Source organism: Erinaceus europaeus, chromosome X, assembly GCF_950295315.1.
Source record: "Erinaceus europaeus chromosome X, mEriEur2.1, whole genome shotgun sequence".
NCBI lineage: Eukaryota > Metazoa > Chordata > Mammalia > Eulipotyphla > Erinaceidae > Erinaceus > Erinaceus europaeus.
Genome location: NC_080185.1, coordinates 27,549,547 through 27,572,415, shown reverse-complemented (window position 1 = coordinate 27,572,415; position 22,869 = coordinate 27,549,547). Strand labels below are relative to the sequence as shown.

At 37.7% G+C, this 22,869-nt stretch overlaps 1 protein-coding gene across 1 annotated transcript; it reads left to right on the top strand.

The window, feature by feature from the left end:
* Positions 1 to 19,513: 19,513 nt before the first annotated feature.
* On the top strand, positions 19,514 to 20,461 carry LOC103108163 (olfactory receptor 1468-like). Its single transcript, XM_007517038.2, has one exon. It carries the CDS (start codon positions 19,526 to 19,528, stop codon positions 20,459 to 20,461), a length of 936 nt encoding a protein of 311 aa, XP_007517100.1. The 5' UTR covers positions 19,514 to 19,525.
* Positions 20,462 to 22,869: the final 2,408 nt, after the last annotated feature.

Sequence of the window (22,869 nt, the reverse complement as noted above, 5' to 3'; positions counted from 1 at the left end):
GCAATTGTCATAGAAACCATGGGGTACAAACAGTGTTTGTTTAGAAACTTGCAGGGGCAAGGAGAGCTGCATGGCTTGGCTCTGGCTACGGGCAGAGGGGTCAAATTGGGCATGGGATTGGACCCTTGGAAAATTGGAGTCTCTTTTCATAAACACTGTGCTATCTCTCCCCTACCCTGTTTTATCTCTTCGTCAGGAGTGAATAATTAAGCTTTAAAATCTATATATCATTTAAAAGCCCGCAGGCTCCAATAGCGTGAAGTGAAGATAAATAAGAAAGAGGGTTTAACAGTCACTGTACTTCACCTCAGGGAATGAGATAAGATTGAAACAACTGTTGATTTTCACAACTTTGAATTCTTTAAGTGCCTTAATTGGACACAAGTCAATCCAGGCAAGAGTGATCAGTGGACGGAAAAGTACTGAGAGAGGGACCTCATAATACACCATACACAATGGCTAAACCAAGAAGAAGCATTGGAGAAATGAACCAGGATAAAACCCCAGATAAAAGCCCCACAAAGATAGAAGCACATAAGAATGAGGACAACATCCAAACACTAGTTGAGACATTCGTCACAGGAGTGAGGAAAATTTTGGAAAGTAAAATAATCAGAAATGGGGGAACAACAAATGAGACTGAAAGAAAACACTAATTATCTCCAGGTAATCAGAGAGCTGAAAGCTGAAATAGCTGAGTTAAGAGCTCAACTAGCTGAACAAGCTAATACAGTATCAGAACAAGATAACAAAATAGTTGAGCTACAGAAAACAACAGAGGGAGAGATAAGAGAATAAGTGAGGCAGAAAATAGAATTAGTAAGATCAAGGATGAATTAGATAAAACTAAGAAAGAGATTGCAAAAATAGATTAAGAGATATTGAAAACAACAGAGACATATGGAATGACTTCAAAAGAAATAATATATGCATTACTGGCTTACCAGAGGAAGAAAGAAAAGAAGAGGAAGAAAGCATTCTGCAGGACACAATAGCTGAAAACTTCCCAACTCAAGATAATAGAAAAGACATAAAAGTTCAAGAAGCTCAGAGGGTTCCAAAGAGAATCAACCTAGACCTAAAGATACCAAGACACATCATATTTAGAAGAAAAAGGAATAATGATAAAGAAAGGATCCTGAAAGCTACAAGAGAAAAACAAAGAGTCACTTACAGAGGAAAACCCATAAGATTAGCAGCAGATTTATCCACACAAACACTAAAGGCCAGAAGAGAATGGCAAGATAAATATATATATATCGAGTACTCAATGAGAAAGATGTTCAACCAAGACTACTGTATCCTGCTAGACTGTCATTCAGACCAGATGTAGGAATAAAAAACTTCTCTGACAAGCAACAGTTGAAGGAATCAACTATCACCATGCCTGCACTGCAAGAAGTTCTGAAAGGTCTTCTGTAAACAATGACAACATCATCATAAACATGTCATATATCAGAACACTCTAAAACTTTAGAAGAATGGCATTAAAATATATTCATTCTATACAATCAATAAATGTCAATGGCATGAATTCATCTATTAAATGGCACAAAGTAAGAAGGTGGATCAGAAAACACAACACAACTATATGTTGTCTGCAGGAATTCCACTGAAATCAACAAGAAAAACACAGACTCAAAGTGAAAGGATGGAAACCATCATACAAGCCAACAGACCAAAAAAGAGGGCAGGAACAGCTATTCTCAATCTGACATGATAAAACTTGAAATAAATAAAATAAAAAAGATATGGATAGACATTACTTAATATTCAGAGGATCAGTCAATCAAGAGGTCTTAATGATTATTAACATCTATGGATTCAATGAGAGGCCATCTAAAGGCATCAAACATCTACTGAAAGAACAACAATATCTAATAATATATTATTAACAGCAACACAGCAATAGTAGGGGACTTCAACACCCCACTCTATCAACTTGACAGATCATTCAGGCAGAAAAGCTACAAAGAAATGAGGGAGCTAAATGAAGAGAAAAACTAGAATGAATGGACATTTTCAGAATCCTTCACCCCAAGAAACTGGAATACATAGTCTATTCAAGTCCACATGGGTAATTCTAAAGTACAGATCATATTTTAGGCCACAAAGACTGCATCAGCAAATTCAAGAGCATTGAAATCATTTCAAGCATCTTCTCAGACCACAATGGAATTAAGTTAACACTAAAAAATAAATGAAAAATTAGCAAATGTCCAAAAATACGTAAACACAACAGTATACTACTTAACAACTACTAGGTCAAAGAGGAAATCAAGGAAGAAATCAAAATGTTTTGAGAGTTTAATGAAAATGAAGACACTAGCTATCAAAATATTTGGGGCACAACTAAGGCAGTACTGAGAGGGAAGTTCATACCCATACAAGCACACATTAGGAAACAAGAAAAAGCTCAAATAAACAACCTGATTGCACCCCTAAAGACTTAGAGGAAGAACAAAGGAACCCTAAAGCAACCAGAAGGACTGAAATAACTAAAGTTACTTTAAAATTACTAGTACTATCACCTTTTTTTTTCATTATTCCAGACTTAGTGAAAATGTAATTTTCTCTTTAAAATTTACCATGACTCTACTCTCACACTAAACTGCTCTCTTTTTTCCCCCTAGTTGCTTGGGCTCAGTGTTGGCAGTAGGAATCCATTGCTTCTGGTGGTTTTTTTTTTTTTTTGATAGGACAGAGAGAAATTGAGAGGGGAGGGGAGATGGAGAAAAAGAGGGAAAGACAGACAGCTGCATACCTGCTTCACTGCATATGAGGTGAGCCCCTTGTATATGGGGAGCTGGGGGCTTGAACTAATATCCTTGCTTGGGCCCTTGTGTTTTGTACGTGTAACTTGGTGTGCCACCATGTGATTCCCCCAAATTGTTCTCCAAATAAGTCTTATTCCTTTGCAAACTCAGGTATCCACAAATTACTGAGTGCCAACTATTTGCCAGGCATTTTCTAAAGCATTGGCAAACTACAAAGATAGTCATTGCTCCCATCTTAATGGAATGTATAAGGTAAGTGGTAAAGTCATCACAACCAATATTTTTCACTCTGTAACTATAAATGACTATGGAATGACACTGAAAGGTCCTGGCATAGTCAAGAATGTAGAGGTAAAAAGGAACCTTTGCACACTATTGGTGAGAATGTATATTGGTGTAGCTTCTGTAGAACACAATTCAGGGATTCAATTAAAAAAATGAAAAAGGAGTTGGGCGGTAGTGCAGAAGGTTAAGTCAACATGGCACCAAGCACAAAAATCATTGTAAGGATCTCAGTTTCAGCCCCCAGCTCCCCACCTGCAGGGGAGTCGCTTCACAAGCAGTGAAGCAGGTGTCTTTCTTTCTCTCCAACTCTCTGTCTTCCCCTCCTCTCTCCATCCTCTCTGTCCTAATAATGATGATATCATATCAATAACAACAATAATAACTACAACAATAAAAAACAAGGGCAACAAAAGGGAAAATAAATAAATACTAAAAAAACTGAAAAATAGAAATACCATTTAGTTCAGTAATACCACTCCTGAGTATTACTGAATGAATATAAAGTATAAACATAGCCAAAGTATAAATAACCAAAGCAAACTGGCATCACAACAGAAACAGTGGCCAGAGTGTGTACAACATGATGATTCCTAGAGAAGATGGACAGTGGGAGGAATAGATAGGAGGTCAATTTGATAGTTTGATGGCAATGGAATTTTGGTGGCAGGCAGGTGAAGCACATACACATTCAATTAATTAATATAAATTGGAACCTGAAGTAGGAACATGTGTTAGCTAGGTGCAGAGGATACTGCATATTAGAAAGTAACTATAAGCATAAGGCAAAATGATAATAATAATGATAATAATTCAGGGAGGAAGTTGGGGTTTTCAAGAATCTTTTAATGGAAGGGATGGGACATGGAACTCTGGTGGTGGGAACTACATGGATTTGTACTGCTGTTATGGTACAATCTTCTTAATTATTATTAAATCACTAATAAACAATTTTAAATCACTAATAAACAATTTTAAATCACTAATAAACAATTTTAAAAAGAAGCTGAAAAGGGGAAAAGTAGTAGCCAGGTGGTGGCAGAACTGGGGTTAGTGTTTTGTTGTTGTTGTTGCTTTAAAATTTTTAATTTATAAAAAGGAAACATTGACTAAACCGTAGGATAAGAGGAGTACAACTCCACACAGTTCCCACCACCAGGACTCTGTATCCCATCCTCTCCCTTGATAGCATTCTTATTCTTTAACCCTCTGGTAGTATGGACCCAAGGTCATTGCGAGATGCACATTGGTGGGGTTGTCTGTCCAGGGAAGTCTGGTCAGCATCATGCTAGCATCTGGAACCTGGTGGTTGAAAAGAGAGTTAACAGGAGGGCAGGCCACTCCAAGCCTTAATAAAGCACTGACGTCAGCCGTGAGCTTCCTCCTGGCAAAAAAAAAAAAAAAAAGAAAAAAAGAAAAGAGAGTTAACATACAAAGCCAAACAAATTGTTGACCAATGGTGGACTTAAAGGCTGGAATAGTGCAGATGAAGAGTTGGGGGGGTTCTCTGCTGGGGCTCATGTGGAGTGGCTCCAACTTGGGGGTAAGCCTCCGACTCTCCCTCACCAGCTCTAGAGGCCGCATGAATTCAGAAAGAGGCATCAGGGAACATTTTGGTATGAACATTCGTTTATTTGGAGAAGAGTACAGGTCTTTATACTGAGTTAAACAAAGAACATTTTTCACATATGTCAGAAATTACAGGTTTTTTAAAGGTCAGCTTGCCCTTATGGTGGGGGGCTGGTATGACAAGAATTGATGAGATACATAAAGGTCAAAACGATTAGTCTCCATGTCGCAGGAGAGTTAGTTATCTAAAGGTATTTGAGAAGCATAGCGGTTAAACCAGTAAGGTGAGGTACAGAAGAAGAAAGACAAAACTTGATGTAAATCACAGATATCAAGGGACACAAGGAAATAGAATTTGGCGGTCTCACTGCCTGGTGTTGGCAGGGTGTATGATAGAGTGTGTTTTCCTTTATGATCAAAAGGTGAAATAGATGTGTGAACTTGGAGTGAACCCTAAAGCAGGCAAACATTTGGCCTGCTGCTAGCAGGGGAAACTAAGTGTGAGAGGCTTGTAGGCTTTCTATGAGCTTGAGAGACTAACAAGGAGAAACTGAGTCTGGGAGACCATTGCCTCTTGGCTCATCTCTATAATGAGAGAGGCTAACAAGTGGGGTGTCTTTCCAGACCTCCATCCAAGGATGGGAGAGCTCCCCTAAGCTCTACCAAGCTTTCACATAGTCCCACATCTCCTCTTCTTTTCTTTTATTAATGAACAGTGTCTATGCATCTCTGTCAGCAAAGGATGTCATGTCTGTCAAAGGAACAGCAGTGTAGGGATGGACAGAAACCTTTTAGACTGTTACGTTAATAATGTCATGTATGTGGTTTTTGAGGAATTGAATGAGACAAGGAGCAATCAGTAACAGAACTATAATAGCCATCAAGGGGCCTAGGAGAGGCAAAAGCCAAGAAGTTAGAGAAGAAAACCAAGAGTTAGTATCGAAAGAGGAAAAGGAATTTTCAATATCACAGCTAAGTTTATGTAAGGCATAAACATTTCGTTCTACAAATCTAGTTTTATTTATGAAAAAGCAACATTTTTTTGTAGTGTTAAACAACGACTTCCCTGTTCAGCAAAAATCAAGTCTAAACCGCAATGGTTCTGGAGTACCACCTTGGCAAGGGAGTTTATCTGTCTCTGGAGAGACCCTAAGCTGTCAGAGGTGAAGTCAATGGACTGTTGCAGTTGATTTTTGATGAGTCTAGCAGTATAGGGAGATTGTCTCAAAGCACCACCAGCAAGCCCAAGGGAAGCAGTCAGTCTGATGTCAATGACCAGGGGGAGAAACACAGCACGTCTGGTCTTCGGGTGGGATATCAGCTGATGGAATTTTTCTTTTTCGTAGAGGTTTATCAGTGGAGCAAGGGAAACTAGGAGGCAAGGACCAGGTAGAGAAGGATTGACACGAAAATGTAGGGTGGTATTGTACCAGAACACAAACAGAGGAGGTGTATACACATTAGAAGTCAAAGTGAAGTTCTCTGAACATCTAGGAACATTGGGAGAAAAGGAAGAGGTCAATAAACATGTAAGGATGAAGTCAGAGCCACTGGCTTTTGTGTAGAGGGGAATTGAGGTCAGTATTGGTAGGTCAGCACAGAGAGAGGACTTGGGTAGGCTGGTGATATTGGCTGGAGCATAAATTGGCATGTTGTCCTTTTTGGTAAGGACTTTGCCAACAGGGACTCTGTGGATTTTACAAGACCAATAACGGCATCTACCATAATAATCAACAGCTGTGAGGTAACTTCTTAAATTATCAAAAGGAAAACAGACATATGGACATCTAGTGCTGAAAAAAAAAATGTCTCTATGACTGGAAGGGTGGGTGGCTTTTCCAGTGAGATATAATAGGTGGACAATTCGAATTTTTGTAAATATTAAGAAGGTTTAGTGTAGTTACTCTATTAATACTTTAGCCAACTAAATAGAAATCTAGTAGGCATATTTTAGTTACATTCCAAAGGGCCTATGGCTATACTATTTTTTCCCCCGGAACCTGAAATATGATATGCAGGTGGTTCCAAGTTATTTTATGGGAAGATGTTGTAATTTTTTTTTTTACCAGGGCACTGCTTAGCTCTGGCATATGGTGGTGCAGGGGACTGAATCTGGGACTATGTAGCCTCAAGTGTGAGAGTCTCTTTGCATAACCATTATGCACTGCTTAGCTCTAGTTTATGGTGGTGCAGGTGATTGAACCTGGGACTATGTATTCTCATGCAGTGGCACAACTAGTTAAGTGTGTACATCACAGTGTGAAGGATCTGAGTTCAAGCCCCTGGTCCCCATTTGCAGAGGGAATCTTTATGAGTGGTGAAACAGCGCTACAGGTGTCTCTCTTTCTCTCTTCCTCTCTACCTCTCCCTCTCCTCTTGATTTCTGGCTTTTTCTATCCAGTAAATAAATAAAGGTAATAAAAAATATTTTTAAAAGGGGGGTGGGAAGTAACACAGCATGCACATTCAAAAAATCAATCATTGAAGGTTATAGTAACAATTCAAGAACTAAAACTAAAAAGAACATGCAGATTACAATTAGATGCAGAGAATTATGATAGCTTAGTAATGGTCTAGCGATATATATATATATATATATATATATATATATATCCATGTTAATTATCTTTCATACATGCATATGTATCATAATTAAGATGGGAGATATATGGGACTTAAAGAAGTACTGTATACAATTGGCCAAAAGGTATGACTGGCAAAAATATATATCAAGTAAAGGATAATTGTTGTCACTATGGCAATCTGTATTAGAATAATCAAACAAGTAAATGCAGGGAAAAAAAGCTCGAGGCTAAGTTAGACTGCATAAATCTAATACCAGGTTGGATACAATAAATGGTATTCAGTTCTTTAACAACTAAGAGAAGGTCTAATCTCATCAGATGAAGAAGGAACTACAAAAACTGGAAAAGAGAAAGATCTTCGCTCATTTAATTATGGCCATTTTGACCAATACCAGACCACCTCATCACCTGGGGTTCTATTTAGGGAATCCTTGGATTCTCCCATAGACCTCTAACAGATTCCCTCTTTCTACCACCATTAGTCACTTTCATTAGGAGTGTCATTGTAAACCCTTTTGTGGACCTCTCTAGGATCTTACCCTCACTATAAATTAACAAAGGTAAGGATTACCCCACTCTCTAAAGGGAGACTGGGTCATCCTACTCCACCACTCAAAGTAGACTTGTTCTATAATAAGTGCAGCCTAGGATGTTCTCAACTGTTACCATGGACTGTGAGTTCATACTGACAGGGACTCAGAAATTATACAGAGTTCTGCTCAAAATATGAATATATATGGGCCCCAGGTCAAATAGTTGTGGTAAACAGTTAATTGTATTTATATATTTATATATTTTTAAGTTTGAAATCTACTCTCTGCCTTAATCTGGCTTTCTAGTTCTATTCTCAACTCTGACACCATCTTCCCAGAGAATATTTCTAGTCCATTTATATGTTAGCTATCAAGCTCAAACAAAGATTATTAAAGTCATGGGCCCCTAGGAACATATCTGAAATAGACTTCCTAGTTTCTTTCTTACCTAAGGCTACCATTTTCATCTTCTCTATTCCTACTTTTTGGTTCCTATTAAACATTTTGTCCTGCTTCATATCTTACCACCTTTCATCCACCAAGTTACAGATGCTACTATGTTTACATTCTGACCTCCCTGGGCAGATGACCTCATCAATGTCTCCAGGAACCTCACCTCTCCAGAGCCCTACCTAACTAGGAAAAGAGTGAGACAGGCTGGGCGTTATGGGTCAATGTGCCAATGTCCATGCCCAGGGAAGAAGAACTACAGAAGCCAGAACTCTCACCTTCTATACCCTAGAAAAAAATTTTGGTCCATAAGATCAGAGGGAAAAAATGATAGGGAAAGATGACCACAGGGCTCTGAACCTTACTTCCACTAAGACCAAAAGGGCTTATCACCAGGAATCTGCTTTTATACCATCGCTAAAAGGGAAGCAAATCTAGAAAACAACAGAGATAGTCAGACACTGTTTTGATTATCTGAAGGAGAAGAGGAAAAAGGAAGGAAACTCAGAAGTAATAATTGGTGTAGGTGTGACTTAGAAAGAAAGTAAAGGTAGGATTGTATAAGTGAATAAAAATTTGCAAATTAGGTACAGGCATAGGCATAGAGTCAACCCATATCTATTACCTGGGGACAACTATTGAAGTTTCCACTGGAGTGGGGTGGGGACACAGAACTCTGGTGGTGGGATCACTGTGTAATTATGCCTATATTATCTTACAATTTTGTAAATCAATATTCAATCACTAATAAATTTTTAAAAAACAAATTTAGGCATTTGGATGAATAGACAATGAGTTTGGCTTTGAAAATACTGAACTTGAGTCACTGATGTGATATAAAAGTGATTATGTAAATATTAAGTCAGGCGTATATTTCTGGTCTCTAAAGAGAAAACGAAATTAAAGATAAAAAAGAAAGAAAAAGAGTTCACAACTTATCATCACAGATAAAGTTGTATTTCCTTTTGTGCTTAGAGCCAACTATTGTTAATATTATTATGTTAAAAAACAAAGTCATTTGCATAAAGATAGTAATTGAAGTCATAAAAGTGGACAGTCTTGTCCTAGGGACAGTACAGAGTAAACAAAGAGGAAGAGCTCTGTGATTCAGTGCAATCCCTATAAAATCCTGGTGCATGTTTTTAAGGAAACAGAACAAAGTTTGCAAAAATGTGTCTAGAACTACAAACATCCCAGAATCACCAAGACAATCCTGAGAAAGAAGAATGGAGACAGATATGCTGATTTAATACTATATTACAATGCTATAGTAAATAAAAAATGTGTGTCACTGGAATAAAAATAGAAACATAGATCAACCATAGCCCAGAAAGTAACCCTCACACGTATGAACAGTTAACTTGGAACAAGTGCACAGAACATAAAATAGATAATCTTTTCAATAAGTGATGTTGGGAAAACTGGGTAGCTCCATGTAGAAGAATGACACAAAATCAATACATCCCACCAAGCACAAAGGTCAACTTAAAATGGACTGAAATGTGAATGTTAGACCAGCATCTATGAAATCCATAGAAGAAAACATTAGCAAACTTCTCCATTGCAGCAAACTTAGAGACATCTTGGAGACTTAAGTTCAGCAGCAAGGAAAACAAAACCAAAAATAAAGTAATGGGATCACAACAAACGGATAAATTTCTGCACGGCTAAAGAAATAAATCATCACTGAAAGAAAAGACATCCTACTGAATGGGAGAAATACTTCTACACTATAAATCAGACAAAAGACTACCAACCAAAAACAACAAAGAACTCACAGAAGCCAGCAACACAGAAACAAATAACACCATCACAAATAGTGTTATCTATAGACTTTTCATGAAAGAAAATATTCAGATGGTCAATAAATAAATAAAATTCCCAATGTCACTTTTTATCAGGAATATGCAAACCAAGAGAACAATGAGATACCACTTCACACTTATAAGAATGTCATACATGAAATGTCAAAGAAATGACAAGTGCTGGTGAGGTTGAGTGAAAAAGTAACATTTCACACTGCTGGTGGGAATGGAAATCAGTCCAGTCCCTGTGGATAACAGTATAGAGAGTCCTCAAATTTTTATTTATTTATTTACTTATTTATTTATTATTGGACAGACAAAGAGTAATCAAGAGGGAAAGGGGGAGATAGATATAGACAATGATAGATGCTACATAGGTAGATAGATGATGATGATGATGATAGTTATAGATAGATGATGTAGATGATGATTGATAGATAGGTAGATGATAGAGAGATGGAGAGATACCTGCAGCACTGCTTCACTACTCATAAAACTTCCTCCCCGAGGGTGGAGACTGGGGACTTGAACCCGAGTCCTTGTAACATGTATATTTAATCAGGTATGCCAAAGCAAGCAGAAATATAGGATGAAACAAATTGTGGTCTATATCAGCAAATCCAAAGGAGAGCTCAGAGGGAGTTGAAAAGGAGATGAGGGATGAATGCTCTATAGTGGAATGGGTTGAGAATTTGGCAGTGGGTGGGGTGTACTGACACCTATCTTGTGGAAATATGAAACTGTTTCCCTGTGACGACAGTCTTTCGAAAACATGTCCTCAAAAAAAGTTCTATGCCATCACAATGAGCATTTAAAGGTTATATGAAGGACACACTAAAGGATATGAAAAAAAAAAAGAAAAGAATGATCAGAGAAGACATTGTGTCTTTTGGGATAAAATGAGACTTCTGGTGATTATAATAAGCAAGGAGTTGAAAAGACAACTACTGGATAGTTTTGCTCATATGTGCAATCAAGAGAATTGAAATGCAGGAATTTGACAAAAAGAAAGAAAACCAACAAACTATCTCTAAGATATTGAGAGAAATCTAGTAGTCATTTTGGGGGTAAAGAATGGGGCACAGAACTGTGGTAGTGGGTGCAGTATAGAACTATACTCCTGTAATCTTACAATCTTGTGACCCATTATTAAATCACAAATTAAAAAGAAATAATAATAAGAGGAAACGGGAGGAGAAGGATAAAAAGAAGAAGGAGAAGGAGAGGGAGAGGGAGAGGGAGAGGGAGAGGGAGAGGGAGAGAGAGAAGGAGAAAGAATAGTTAGAGATAGGAGAACCAGAGGTCGGAGGATTTTCAAAATCCAAGGAAAGAGAGTAAACTAAGGTGAATGTTGTTGAATTGCCAAGATGGATGGATTCAAAAACAGGACTGTCACTGTGACCTTATCACGAGTTATTTCAGTGGAGTTGTGTGGGGCAGAAGACAGATTGGAGTGGGTTGAGGTAAAGAAATGGATACAGAAATGTAGATAATTGAAGAAATTGGTGTTTAATAGTAGGAGTTAGGCGGTTCAATAACTGAGTGAAGTAATTATTCTAGGAGGGTAATTGTTTGAACATGAAAAAGACTATAATATGTTTTAGAGCCAAAAGGAGAATCCAGTAAATAAGAATTATTTGAAGATATAGGAAATCAAACAGTAAACTGGGAAGCACAAAGGATAAGGGACCCGGAAAACAGGTGAAAAGACTATGTTTTCCCTATATATTTTTGTAGTTTCTGGTCTAACATTCAAGTCTTTGATCCATTTTTAACTGAATTTGGTCTATGTTGCCTGTCAAGTGGTGGTCCATTGTCTCAACATTATTTGTTGAACAGATATTTTCTCCACTGAATGACTTTGTCCCCTTTGTTATATAGTAGGTGGCTGTATATGTGTGGACTTAATTTTAAGTTCTTTATTCTGTTCCATTGATTCAAGTGTCCATTTTTATTCCAGTACCACATTGTTTTAATCTCTATTGCTCTGAAGGTAGAGAGCATGATACCTACATTTTACACCCTCCCTGCCACCCCTCTTTTTTTTTTCTCAGAAGTGCTTGGCTAGTCACGTTTTTTTGTTCAGTTTCCTTGAAGAAGGTCATTAAGATCTCGACAGGAATTGCATTGAAAGTGTAGACTGCTTTTGGTAGAACAGCCAGTCTAGAAACATGTTCTTCCATCTTTCTGTGCCATTTTCTTCTTCTTTTTAACAATGTCCTATAGTTGCAATCAACGAAATAGGTGTTGGTGAGATTGCTGATAAAAGAGGACTCCGTTACATTGTTGGAGGAAATGAAACTGGTGCAGCCCCTCAGAAGACTATCTGGAAAGTCCTTAAACAACTAAAATTGCAATTATCTTATGATCCAGCAATACAGCTCTCTTGCATTTTTCCAGAGCACATGAAAACACTAATTGAAATGGACATGTGCACCCCTATGTTCATAGCTGCATCATTCACAATAGACTGAGTGGAAGCAGCTTAAATATCCATTGGCGGATGACTACATAGAGAATTTATGTTTATATACTCCAGAGAACACTACTGTGCAATCAGAAAAGATGATATTGTGTCCTTTGTGACAAAATAGAACTGGGAATAATTATGCTTCATGAAATAAGTGAAGAGATAGAAGACATATGTGGAATCCAGAGAACTGAAACACATGAACTTGAAAAAAAAAAAAAAAACAGTAGAGAAATTATCCCTAAGACTTTATGTGAACTGTTACGGTTATCATTGGGAGGGTGGGGGTAAAGTAGTGGTTGAGTGTGGGGAAATACACCTTGTAATGCTACAAGCTTGCAAACTACATTAATAATTAATTAATTTAAAAAGAACCAATGAAATATGGTGATTAAAAAATGTGACAAACCAACCTCTGTGGAGAGCAGTCTGGAGAACTCTCAGGAGGCTAGAAATGGACCTACCTTTGACACTGCAATTCCTTTCGAGATCAGGTGTGTTCAGGGTGGTATGGCCATAGACAGCAATTCCTTTCTTGGGGATATATTCTAAAAAATCAAACACACCTAATCTATAATAGCCAAAACCTGGAAGCATCTAGGTGTCCAATAACAGATGAGTGGATAAGAAATTTGTGGTGTATATACATAATGGAATACTACTCAGCTATTAAGAATGAGGAATTCACCTTTTTTACCTCATCTTGGATGGAGCTTTAAAAAAACGTGCTAAGTGCTATAAGTCAGAAAGAGAAGGATGAATATAGGATGATCTCACTCATAGACAGAAGCTAAAAGATAAGAACAGAAAGGGGAAATACAAAGTAGAACTTGAACTGGATTTGGTTTACTACACCAAAGTAAAGGACTCAGGGAGCAGAGCTGGTCATGTCCTGGTGCAAGACGGTAGGTGTAGACCTAGACTAGGGGGAATAAGAGTATTTTTGCAGAAAACTGAGAAATTTTACACATGTATCAGCAACTGTATTTACTAAAAAGCCATTAATTCCCCCCTCCAAAAAAAAATAGCCATTAACAACAGTTTCTCAAAAACTTTGGCTTCGTCATCAACGAGTTGTATAAACTCACTTGACTTTTTTCAGTTTTCATTTTCCACATTTGCAAATATGAAAACATATTTTACTTAACTCATAACGTTATTATTAAATTAAATAAATTAACTTAGTATACGTAGGGCTTAGAACAAATACATATGTTTACAACAGTGTCTGACAAATAATGTATTTTTGTCAGACAGATAGTATCTAGTTGAATTTGTTTTTTCCCCTCCATTTTTGCTGATGATTTTAACAGTTTTACAAAATTATAAGGTTTCAATCTATTTAAAAAATTTTCATAACTCAACCAAAAATTCCTATAGAAACACCAAAAAAAAAAGCAAACAAATAACCAAAACATTCCTGAAAAAAAAAAAAGCTGAGACTAGAGGTACCAAACTACCCGACTTCAGTTTGTACTAAAAAACAAAAATAATTCGGTAGTATGTTTTCAGAACAAAAGCAGACACTCAAACCAAGGAAAGAATATAGAGCCCAGAAATAGACCCACACATATATGGACACTTGCTGTATGACAAAGATCTTCAAACCACTTTATAGGGAGTAGAAAGCCTCTTCAACAAATGGTGATGGGGAAACTGGACAGTCACATGTAGAAAAATGAAAGAAGACCATTATTCTGCACCATGCACCAAAGTTAACTCAAAAAGAACCAAGAAACCTGGACATTAGACCTGAAACTATCAAATATCTAGAAGAAAACATCTGTGAAAAATTTGAGGACTTAGACAACAAAGATATACTTGGAGACTTAACCCCAACAGTAAATGAAATGAGAACAAAATTAAATAAATGGGACTACATCAGATTGAAAATCCCCTATGCACCCAGAGAAAACTTCAAAAGTATAAATAGGCAACTGAGCAATAGAGATATTTACACAACATACATCTGATAAAGGATTTATATCAAATATTTATAAAGAACTCACATAGATCAACAAAAAACGCAAGGAAAAGCTGGGCAAATAGCTGAATAGGTGATTTTTTGAAGAATGTATACGTACGTCCCACAAACATAAAAAAAATGTTCCACTTTATTGACTAGAGAAGAGAAAATTAGAACCACAATGAGATATCACTTTAGATCTGTGAGAATGGCTCACATCAACAAGTCAAAAGAGGATAAATGTTGGGAAGAATATGGAGAAAAGGGAATTCTGTTTCACTGTCAGTTAAAATGTAACATGGATTAGCCCCTAAGGAAAGCAGCATAGATAGTCCTCAAAAGTACAAATGAAAATATATTATAACTCAACAATACCACTCCTAGGTATATATCCAAAGAACAAAAAAGCATTAACACAAATGGACATATGTATCCCGAAGCTCAGGGCTGCACTATTTATAATAGCCAAAGAGTGGAAACTGATTTAAAGACCATCCAGAGATGAGTAGGTAAGGAAGCTATGGAATGCACATTCGATAGAATACTATTTAGTCTATAATTTTTTTTAAAATGATGAAACTGGGTTCCTCAGGATAAAATGAATGGAACTTAAGGTGACTATGCTTAGTGAAGTAAGGTAAAAAATAACATTAGGATCCTTTTATTTCTGTGTAGAATATAGAGGGATGAAACATGAATTTACAAAAAAACATAACCCAAAGGCAAATTTTAAGACTCTTGATAATTATGGTGGCAGGGGCTGGGTGATGGTACACCTGACTGAACACACATGTTATCACATGTTATCACCTGGGTTCAATGTCCAGTCCCCATCTGCAGAGGGAGAGCTACACTAGTGGTGAAGCAGTACTTTAGGCGTCTTTGTATCTCCCTCTTTATATCCTCCATCTTCTTTCTGTCATATGAAATTAAAAAAATACTTTTTTCTAAGATAATTTTATTAGTGATTTAGTATGAATTTACAAAATTATACGATAACAGGGATATACTTCCACATCTTTTCCATGATGTGAATCCTCTGTCAACCATTTCCTTTAAAGGAAACTGCTGTAGCTCTCCTAAGATCACAGATATGAGCTATTATTTCTATAACTACCTATGTATATTTATATATGTTTGCCCATTTGCCTTTGGTCCTGCCTTCTAGTCCTTTCTAAGTCACACCTACTACTTCCAAGTGTCCTTTTCATTTTTTTTCCCTCTTCTCTTTTCAGGTCCTGATGAAATTGGAGTTCAGTGCCCTCTGGCCATCTTTCCCTAATATTTATCCCTCTAGGAGTATGGACCAAAATTCTTTTTGGGGTACAGAAGGTGGAAGTTCTGGCTTTTGTAATTGCTGGCCATAGGCATTGGAGAATCGATCCATAGCCCCAGTTTGTTTCTATCTTTCCCTAGTGGGATAGGGTTCTGGAGAAATGACATTCCCGGACACATTGGTGAGGTCATCTGCCCACAGAGTTAAGGACAGAATTAAAGTAGCATCTGCAACTTGATAGCTATGGCTTAGTGAGTTTCTGAAGAAATCCTGACTGTATTTTGTTGAGTTTTCAGGTGATTTTTTTTTCTGGCTTATCAGGAGTGCGATCTGAAAGGGCTCCTACTCCACAGCCTCACCTCTAGAAGTCAAATAAATATTTTTCTTTTTCAAAAAAGAACCATGGTGGTTACAGTAGGAGGTGGGGGACACAGTTTTCATGGTGGCTGTGATATAGAACTAAACTCTGTAATCTTACAAACTTGTAAACAACACAAAATAATGAAGTATAATTCAGAGAAAAGCAAATCATAAGCCTTTAATGGCTTATAATGTTAAGTGTAAGTCACTACACCCTCTACCAAAGTTAGTTTTTAGTTTAATTGACAGTGAAAAGCAACAACAAATATTAGACATAAAGGAAAGTTAATTTTTCTCCCAAAGTTGATACTTTAGTTTGATTTTCTTTTTTAAATGATTTATTATAATGAGAGAGAAAGGGAGAACGAGAAGATGGGAAGGGAGATGGAGGGAGGCAGAGAGAGACGGGGGGGGGGTAGGGGGGAGGGGGAAGGGGAGAGGGAGAGGGAGAGGGAGAGGGAGAGGGAGAGGGAGAGAGAGAGACCAGAGCACTTTTCATCTCATCTTTAATTTATGGTGCTTTAATTTATGGTGGTGCTAAGGATTGGACCCGGGACTTTGGAGCCTCAGGCTTGAAAGTCTTTTGCAGAACCATTATACTGCCTCCAGAACCCTAGTTTGATTTTTCTTAACTATAGTAAAAATACAAAAGGAACACAATTTCATATAATACATATTTGAAATGTACACATAAATGCATATGGTTTGCATTATATAATTTTTTCACATAGAAATATATACACACAAACCATGTAAATCCCCAAGATATCAGTGAATACCAATCTATCCCAGTAGGGAGGACTTAGTCCACAGAGAATGAAATTTAGGGGAGTTTCTAATCAGGAGTCCAGAGGATTGTGTCCTGAGCCCTGGGGTGATCCTTTTCAAACCCCAGCACCACTGACAAGACTATCAGTTGAGTTTTTCAGTTCTTCTCATCCTCTTCTATGATTTCTATATTAGAAAAAGGAAAGTTTCATATCTGTGGCTGCAAAAATCATTATTTCTTGAGTGGGTCCAGTGGAACTATTACATCCTGCATTCACTTTGGAAATAGCCATCAAACCTGTGAGTAAGTTCCAAAGAAGGGGGACCCCGGGCCGAATACAAAACTGCTCCCCACATTCACCGTAAGAGTACTGTGCCAAATTAGTCACTTGAACGTGGATGTTGAAAGAATGAGGGTATTTGTGCGTTTGGTTGCAACACATGGCTCCAGGTTTAGAAGAATAGAAGAGTACAAACAGTTAAATGGAGCTAGTTGGTATGGTGTGAAGAAAATAAAATAAAAAATGTAGACTGTCAACATTGCTAATAAAATCTGCATTAGTAAAAAGCCTAGATTAATGTACATAATAGTGTGCCAATTTATTATTTTCAGTACATTCTGAACATACAAAATGTCTAAATGTTGCCTAGCAGAGGTTCCACCCGACCTGATCCAGCCTGATTTATAATTAGCATATACATTTGTTAGTATGCAAATAAGCACGGCTATAGCACTTGGGGAAAATTGTCTTATTAAGTAAGTATAACATTCCTCCTGCAATTTTCTCCAACTATTCATTAGCGCTGCCAACCTCTTTTTTTTTTCACAGAGTGTAAAGTTAAATAGACAAGCAGTAGAAGTATGTGGACTTACACAAAATGGTTCTGTTATACTGAGAATGAGGTGTGAAGACATGGTGGAACTTTAAGTAGAATGTACATAATGTGGGGGAACACAGCAGCAGAGATAAGGTGCAAACTGAAGTAAACAAAGACTACGCTTCTCATTTGTGAGCCCAGATTCTCTCATTTGGTTTTATACAAATCCAAGAAAAACACTTTGGCAACAAGATTCAAAGTTCAGCTCCATCACTTACTTTGCTTGATTGAGCAACCTCTTTTTTTGATTATCTTTATTTATTTATTGGATAGAGACAGTCAGAAATGGAGAGGGAAGGGGAAGATAGAGAGGGTGAGAGTCAGAGAGACACCTGCAGCACTGCTTCACGACCTGTGCAGCTATCCCCCTGCAGGTGGGGACTGGGTGCTCGAACCTGGGTCCCTGGGCATTGTAACATGTGTGCTCAACCAGGTGTGCCACCACCCGACCCCCTGAGCAACCTCTTATGTGCTTCAACACAAGTGATGTTCACATACATGAAGTCAGAAGCAGTAAAGTGACAACATAACACAGTTATTAAGCAAGAGGGTTCTGAAGTCAGACTAAATGATCTCAGACTTCAGTAAAGCACCAATTTATCATTTTTATCATTGTTTTTTGTTGTGGTGGTGGTTATTATTGTTGTTGATGTTGTCATTGTTGGCTAGGACAGAGAGAAATGGAGAGAGGAGGGGAAGACAGAGAGAGGGAGAGAAAGATAGACACCTGCAGACCTGCTTCACGCTTGTGAAGCGACTCCCCTGCAGGTGGGGAGCCAGGGCTTGAACCGGGATCCTTACTCTGGTCCTTGCTTTTTGCGCCATGTGCGCTTAACCCGCTGTGCTACCACCAGACCCCCCCCCCATTTATCATTTTGATCAAATTATTTATCCTCTTTAATCCTTGACTTCTTCATCTATAGATGGAGAAATCCCACTCAGTGTCCTTTTTAACTTATAGAACTGTATTGAATTTTTGGTAAAATAGTTCAATAGTCTCCATAAAATACTTAGATAGAATGTCTGCAACATAGCAAACCCACAATAAAGACTAATTCTTCTTTATTACTTATTTAATGATGACAATAGGATAAGAGGGGTACAATTTCACACATTTCTCACCACCAGAGTTCTGTTTTCCAATCCCCTCCATTGGGAGCTTTCCTGTTCTTTATCCCTCTGGTAGCATGGACCCAGGATCATTATGGGGTGCAGAAGATGGAAGGTCTGGCTTCTGTTATTGCTTCTCTGCTGGATATGGGAGTTGGCAGATCAATTCATACCCCCAGCCTAATAAATACTAATTCTTAAGGTCTTACCCCTCAACTTGCTTTATTTTATGCCCAGTCAATGCCACTAAAAGTGGTTTAAGTAGGGGCACTAAATTTTGGTTCTGTGTTACCTAATTCTGTACAGATAACTACTCTTTCCATGTTGAATCATGGAATCTGCAAAAGTTTCAGAAAGGTGCGAAGACGAGTGAATTATTCAAAGGATAACATTTTTGGTCAGGTGTTGGGATGACTATAGGATCTCTGTCTCTGGAACGCTAAAACAATGGTCATTGCATACATACTACAGCCCAAGCACGGTCTGAAACACTGGTGCACGGCACTGAACATAGCAAATCAGACTTATGATCTTGTGAAGCCTATATTTTAGTAGGCAGAGAAAATAACTCAAAACCATCTGCTTCCGAGTCTTGATTCAATTCTAGTATGATACCCCCCACTGGATTTTGTGCCATTTGATAGTTTTCAGTGAAATTGACTCCTCCCCCTCCACCTTTTAGATACAGCAGAACGATGTACCATGGAAATCAGACAGTCTCTGAGTTCATCCTCCTGGGACTCACAGTGGGTTCTGAACAGGAGCAGTTTATCTTTCTGCTGTTTCTGTGCATGTTTCTGGTAACCATGGTAGGAAACTTACTTATCATCTTGGCTGTTATTAATGATGCTCGCCTCCATAGTCCCATGTATTTCTTCCTTGCCAGTCTTTCGTTCACTGACATTTGTTTCACAACTACTACAATCCCCAAAATGTTGGCAGACATCCAAAGCCAGAGCCCAACCATCTCCTTTGCAGGATGTTTTGCACAAATGTACTTTTTTATGTTGCTGGTGGACCTGGACAATTTCCTGTTGGCAGCCATGGCATATGACCGGTACATTGCCATCTGTCACCCACTACACTATGCCGCATTACTGAGTCCAAAGCGTTGTGCTCTGTTAGTTGTAATTCCATGGATCATTTCCAACCTTGTCTCAATATTGCATCTCAGTCTATTGAGCCACTTGACATTCTGTGATTGCAGAAAAATCCCACACTTCTTCTGCGACTTGGAACCCATTTTAAGACTTGCATGCTCAGACACCCAGATCAATGACTTGACAGTGCTAGTCATTGGAGGAGCTGTTATCTTCATCCCCTTCACCTTCATCCTTGTTTCCTATGCCCTTATTGGTCATACTGTGCTTGGGGTTCCTTCAGCCAAGGGGAAGTGGAAAACATTCTCTACTTGCAGATCTCACCTCTCAGCAGTGACACTCTTCTATGGATCCATTGTTGGAGTCTACTTTCTCCCCTCTTCCACCTACTCAGCAGAAAGGGATAAGGTGGCTGCCATCATGTATACAATTGTAACTCCCATGATGAACCCTTTCATTTATAGTCTATGGAACAAAGACATGAAAGGAGCACTGAGAAGACTACTCAGCAGGAAAATTCTATATTTCTAAATGTTCTTGGGGGGCTAGGCAGTGGCACACCTGGTGAAGTGCTCACGTTACAATGGGTAAGGACCCAGGTTCAAGCTCCTGGTCCCCACCTGCAGGAGGGAAGCTTCAGGAGTGGTGAAGCAGGGCAACAGGTGTCTCTCTGTCTCTTTCCTTCTCTCTACCTTCCCTCCCCTCTCAATTTCCCTTTGTCTATATGCAATAATAAAATAAATAAATAGATATTTTAGAACCAAATGTCCTTTAGAAATTGAAACGAACATTTAGAAATATAAAGCAATTTAACATGACCATGAAACTGTTATTTTTAAAAGTAACTGTTTATAAAATTGGGGGGGAAATTTATAGTTCCACACCACACTGCCACCAAAGTTCTATGTTCCCATCATCCCATCTTTGGGAAGTAGGAGGGTGAAAATTATTTAAAGGCATTTATTTTGGAAGAGAGAGAGAGAGAGAGAGAGAGAGAGAGAGAGAGAGAGAGGGAGAGAGAGAGAGAGAGGAGAGAGACCAGAGCACTGCTCATCTCTGGAATATGGTGGACTGAATCTGGAACTTTTTGGCGTCTCTGATATGTATAGCTGATACATTACCAGTTTGCTACTTTCAGACCCCAAATACTTGAAAATAATATTTAAAAAAATCGGAAGCATTAGATTCTTCTTTTGCTCCTTCTAGTTGATCATCTTCAACATAATATGAAATCTTCAGTAGCGCTCTATACAATGGATACCTTTCTAATCAATGAAATCAAGATCTGACAGTAATTTTAAAATATAAATTAGAACATAGTCATTAAACACATACACACTTGACAACATACTTTTAAAAATAGTCAATTTTGACTCATTCCCTGTAAAGAGATAATTATTTTTTACATTTGAAAACTTGCATGTTTATTTTTAAACTTTAATTTAGCACAATTAAATGCTTCTTGTCTAAAATCTCTGCTGTATATTGATGTTTTTTTTTTTTTATTCAGATACTGAAAGTTTTTCCTGTCATTTTTTCTGGGGAGTTCATTGTTTACAGCACAGTTGTTGACAGATGAGTACAATTTCTCATCTCCCTGTGAAACTTCTCTGCAGAACACTCTCACCCACAACTTAGGCCCTCTAACATCATCATGCAACAAGACCCCAAGATGCTCTCCACATCCTCCGTTCCCCTCCTTCTCCAGAATCCTTTGCTTTGGTGCAATGCACCCAGCCCAGTTCAAGTTCTTGTGTTTTCCTTCTCCGTCCTTATTTATTAAGTCCCACTTAGAAGTGAGATTATTCAGTATTTGTCCTCTTTTTGGCTTAAGAGAATTGTTTTTGTTGTATAACCCAAAACATTTCTTTTCATTTTTTATGTTTTATTTATTTACTAATGAAAAAAATAGGAGGATATATACACAAAGAACTAGACATCACCCTAGTACATGTGCTACCAGAGGTTGAACTCAGGACCTCAGGCTTGAGAATCTAATGCTTTATCCACTGTGCCGCCTCCTGGGCCACACCAAGAACTTTTCTTCAGCTACCAGTTAACTGGGTGAGTTCTGTATAAAATTTCTTGTATGAACCTTACTTTTTTATGTCTCATCTTTGATTTCTACTTTGCTTTACTAAAGTGGAGCAAGGACTTTGACATTTCCAAAGCAGTATAAGTATATGACCTTGATTGGTTAACTTGCAATCTTATCTCCCCTTTTTTTCATATGTAATTCAATAACAAAATTTTAATGGCCTACCTTTACTTAGTCTTTTCAATGCATATAACTTGGATTTTATATAAATAACTTCATTTTTTCTGCTTGTTGAATTACAAAATCTAAGAAGAAACTAACTCAATGACCAAAACAGCACCAATAATAAAACCTATGAAGCATACTGATAAAAGAATACATGTCTTACTCTGATCCAGCAAACAATGGAATGTCTGCTGGAAATTGTAGTGAAGAAGAAAATTTTCTTTATTGTGGTATTAATGGTTTATAGTAGATAGTAAAACACAGTAGTTTGTACATGTGTAACATTTCTCAGCTTCCCATATAACAATTCAACCCCCACTAGGTCCTCCTCTGCCATCACATTCCAGGACCTGAACCCTCCCCCCCACCCCTGAGTCTTTTACTTTGGTGCAATACACCAACTCCAGTCCAAGTTCTGCTTTATGTTTGAGACAATTTTTTAGCACAATCCATAGACACAGAATCAGACATGGCTTTGAGTCCAAACTCTTCCAACAATCAGTTGTATGACCTTGGGTAAAACACTTCACTTATTTGGTATTCAAACTGTTTTATGTGAATATGAGATTTGTAGTATCTATCTCATACCTAAAACTCACGGACTATTATAAAATGATTTTACTTTAATAAAATTTATTTGAAAACATAATATTCTCAATTATTTGTTTCAAGAATT

What these genes read in the sequence shown, in the direction of transcription:
- LOC103108163 (XM_007517038.2), top strand. Translation starts at nt 19,526, where the DNA reads ATGTACCATGGAAATCAGACAGTCTCTGAGTTCATCCTCCTGGGACTC.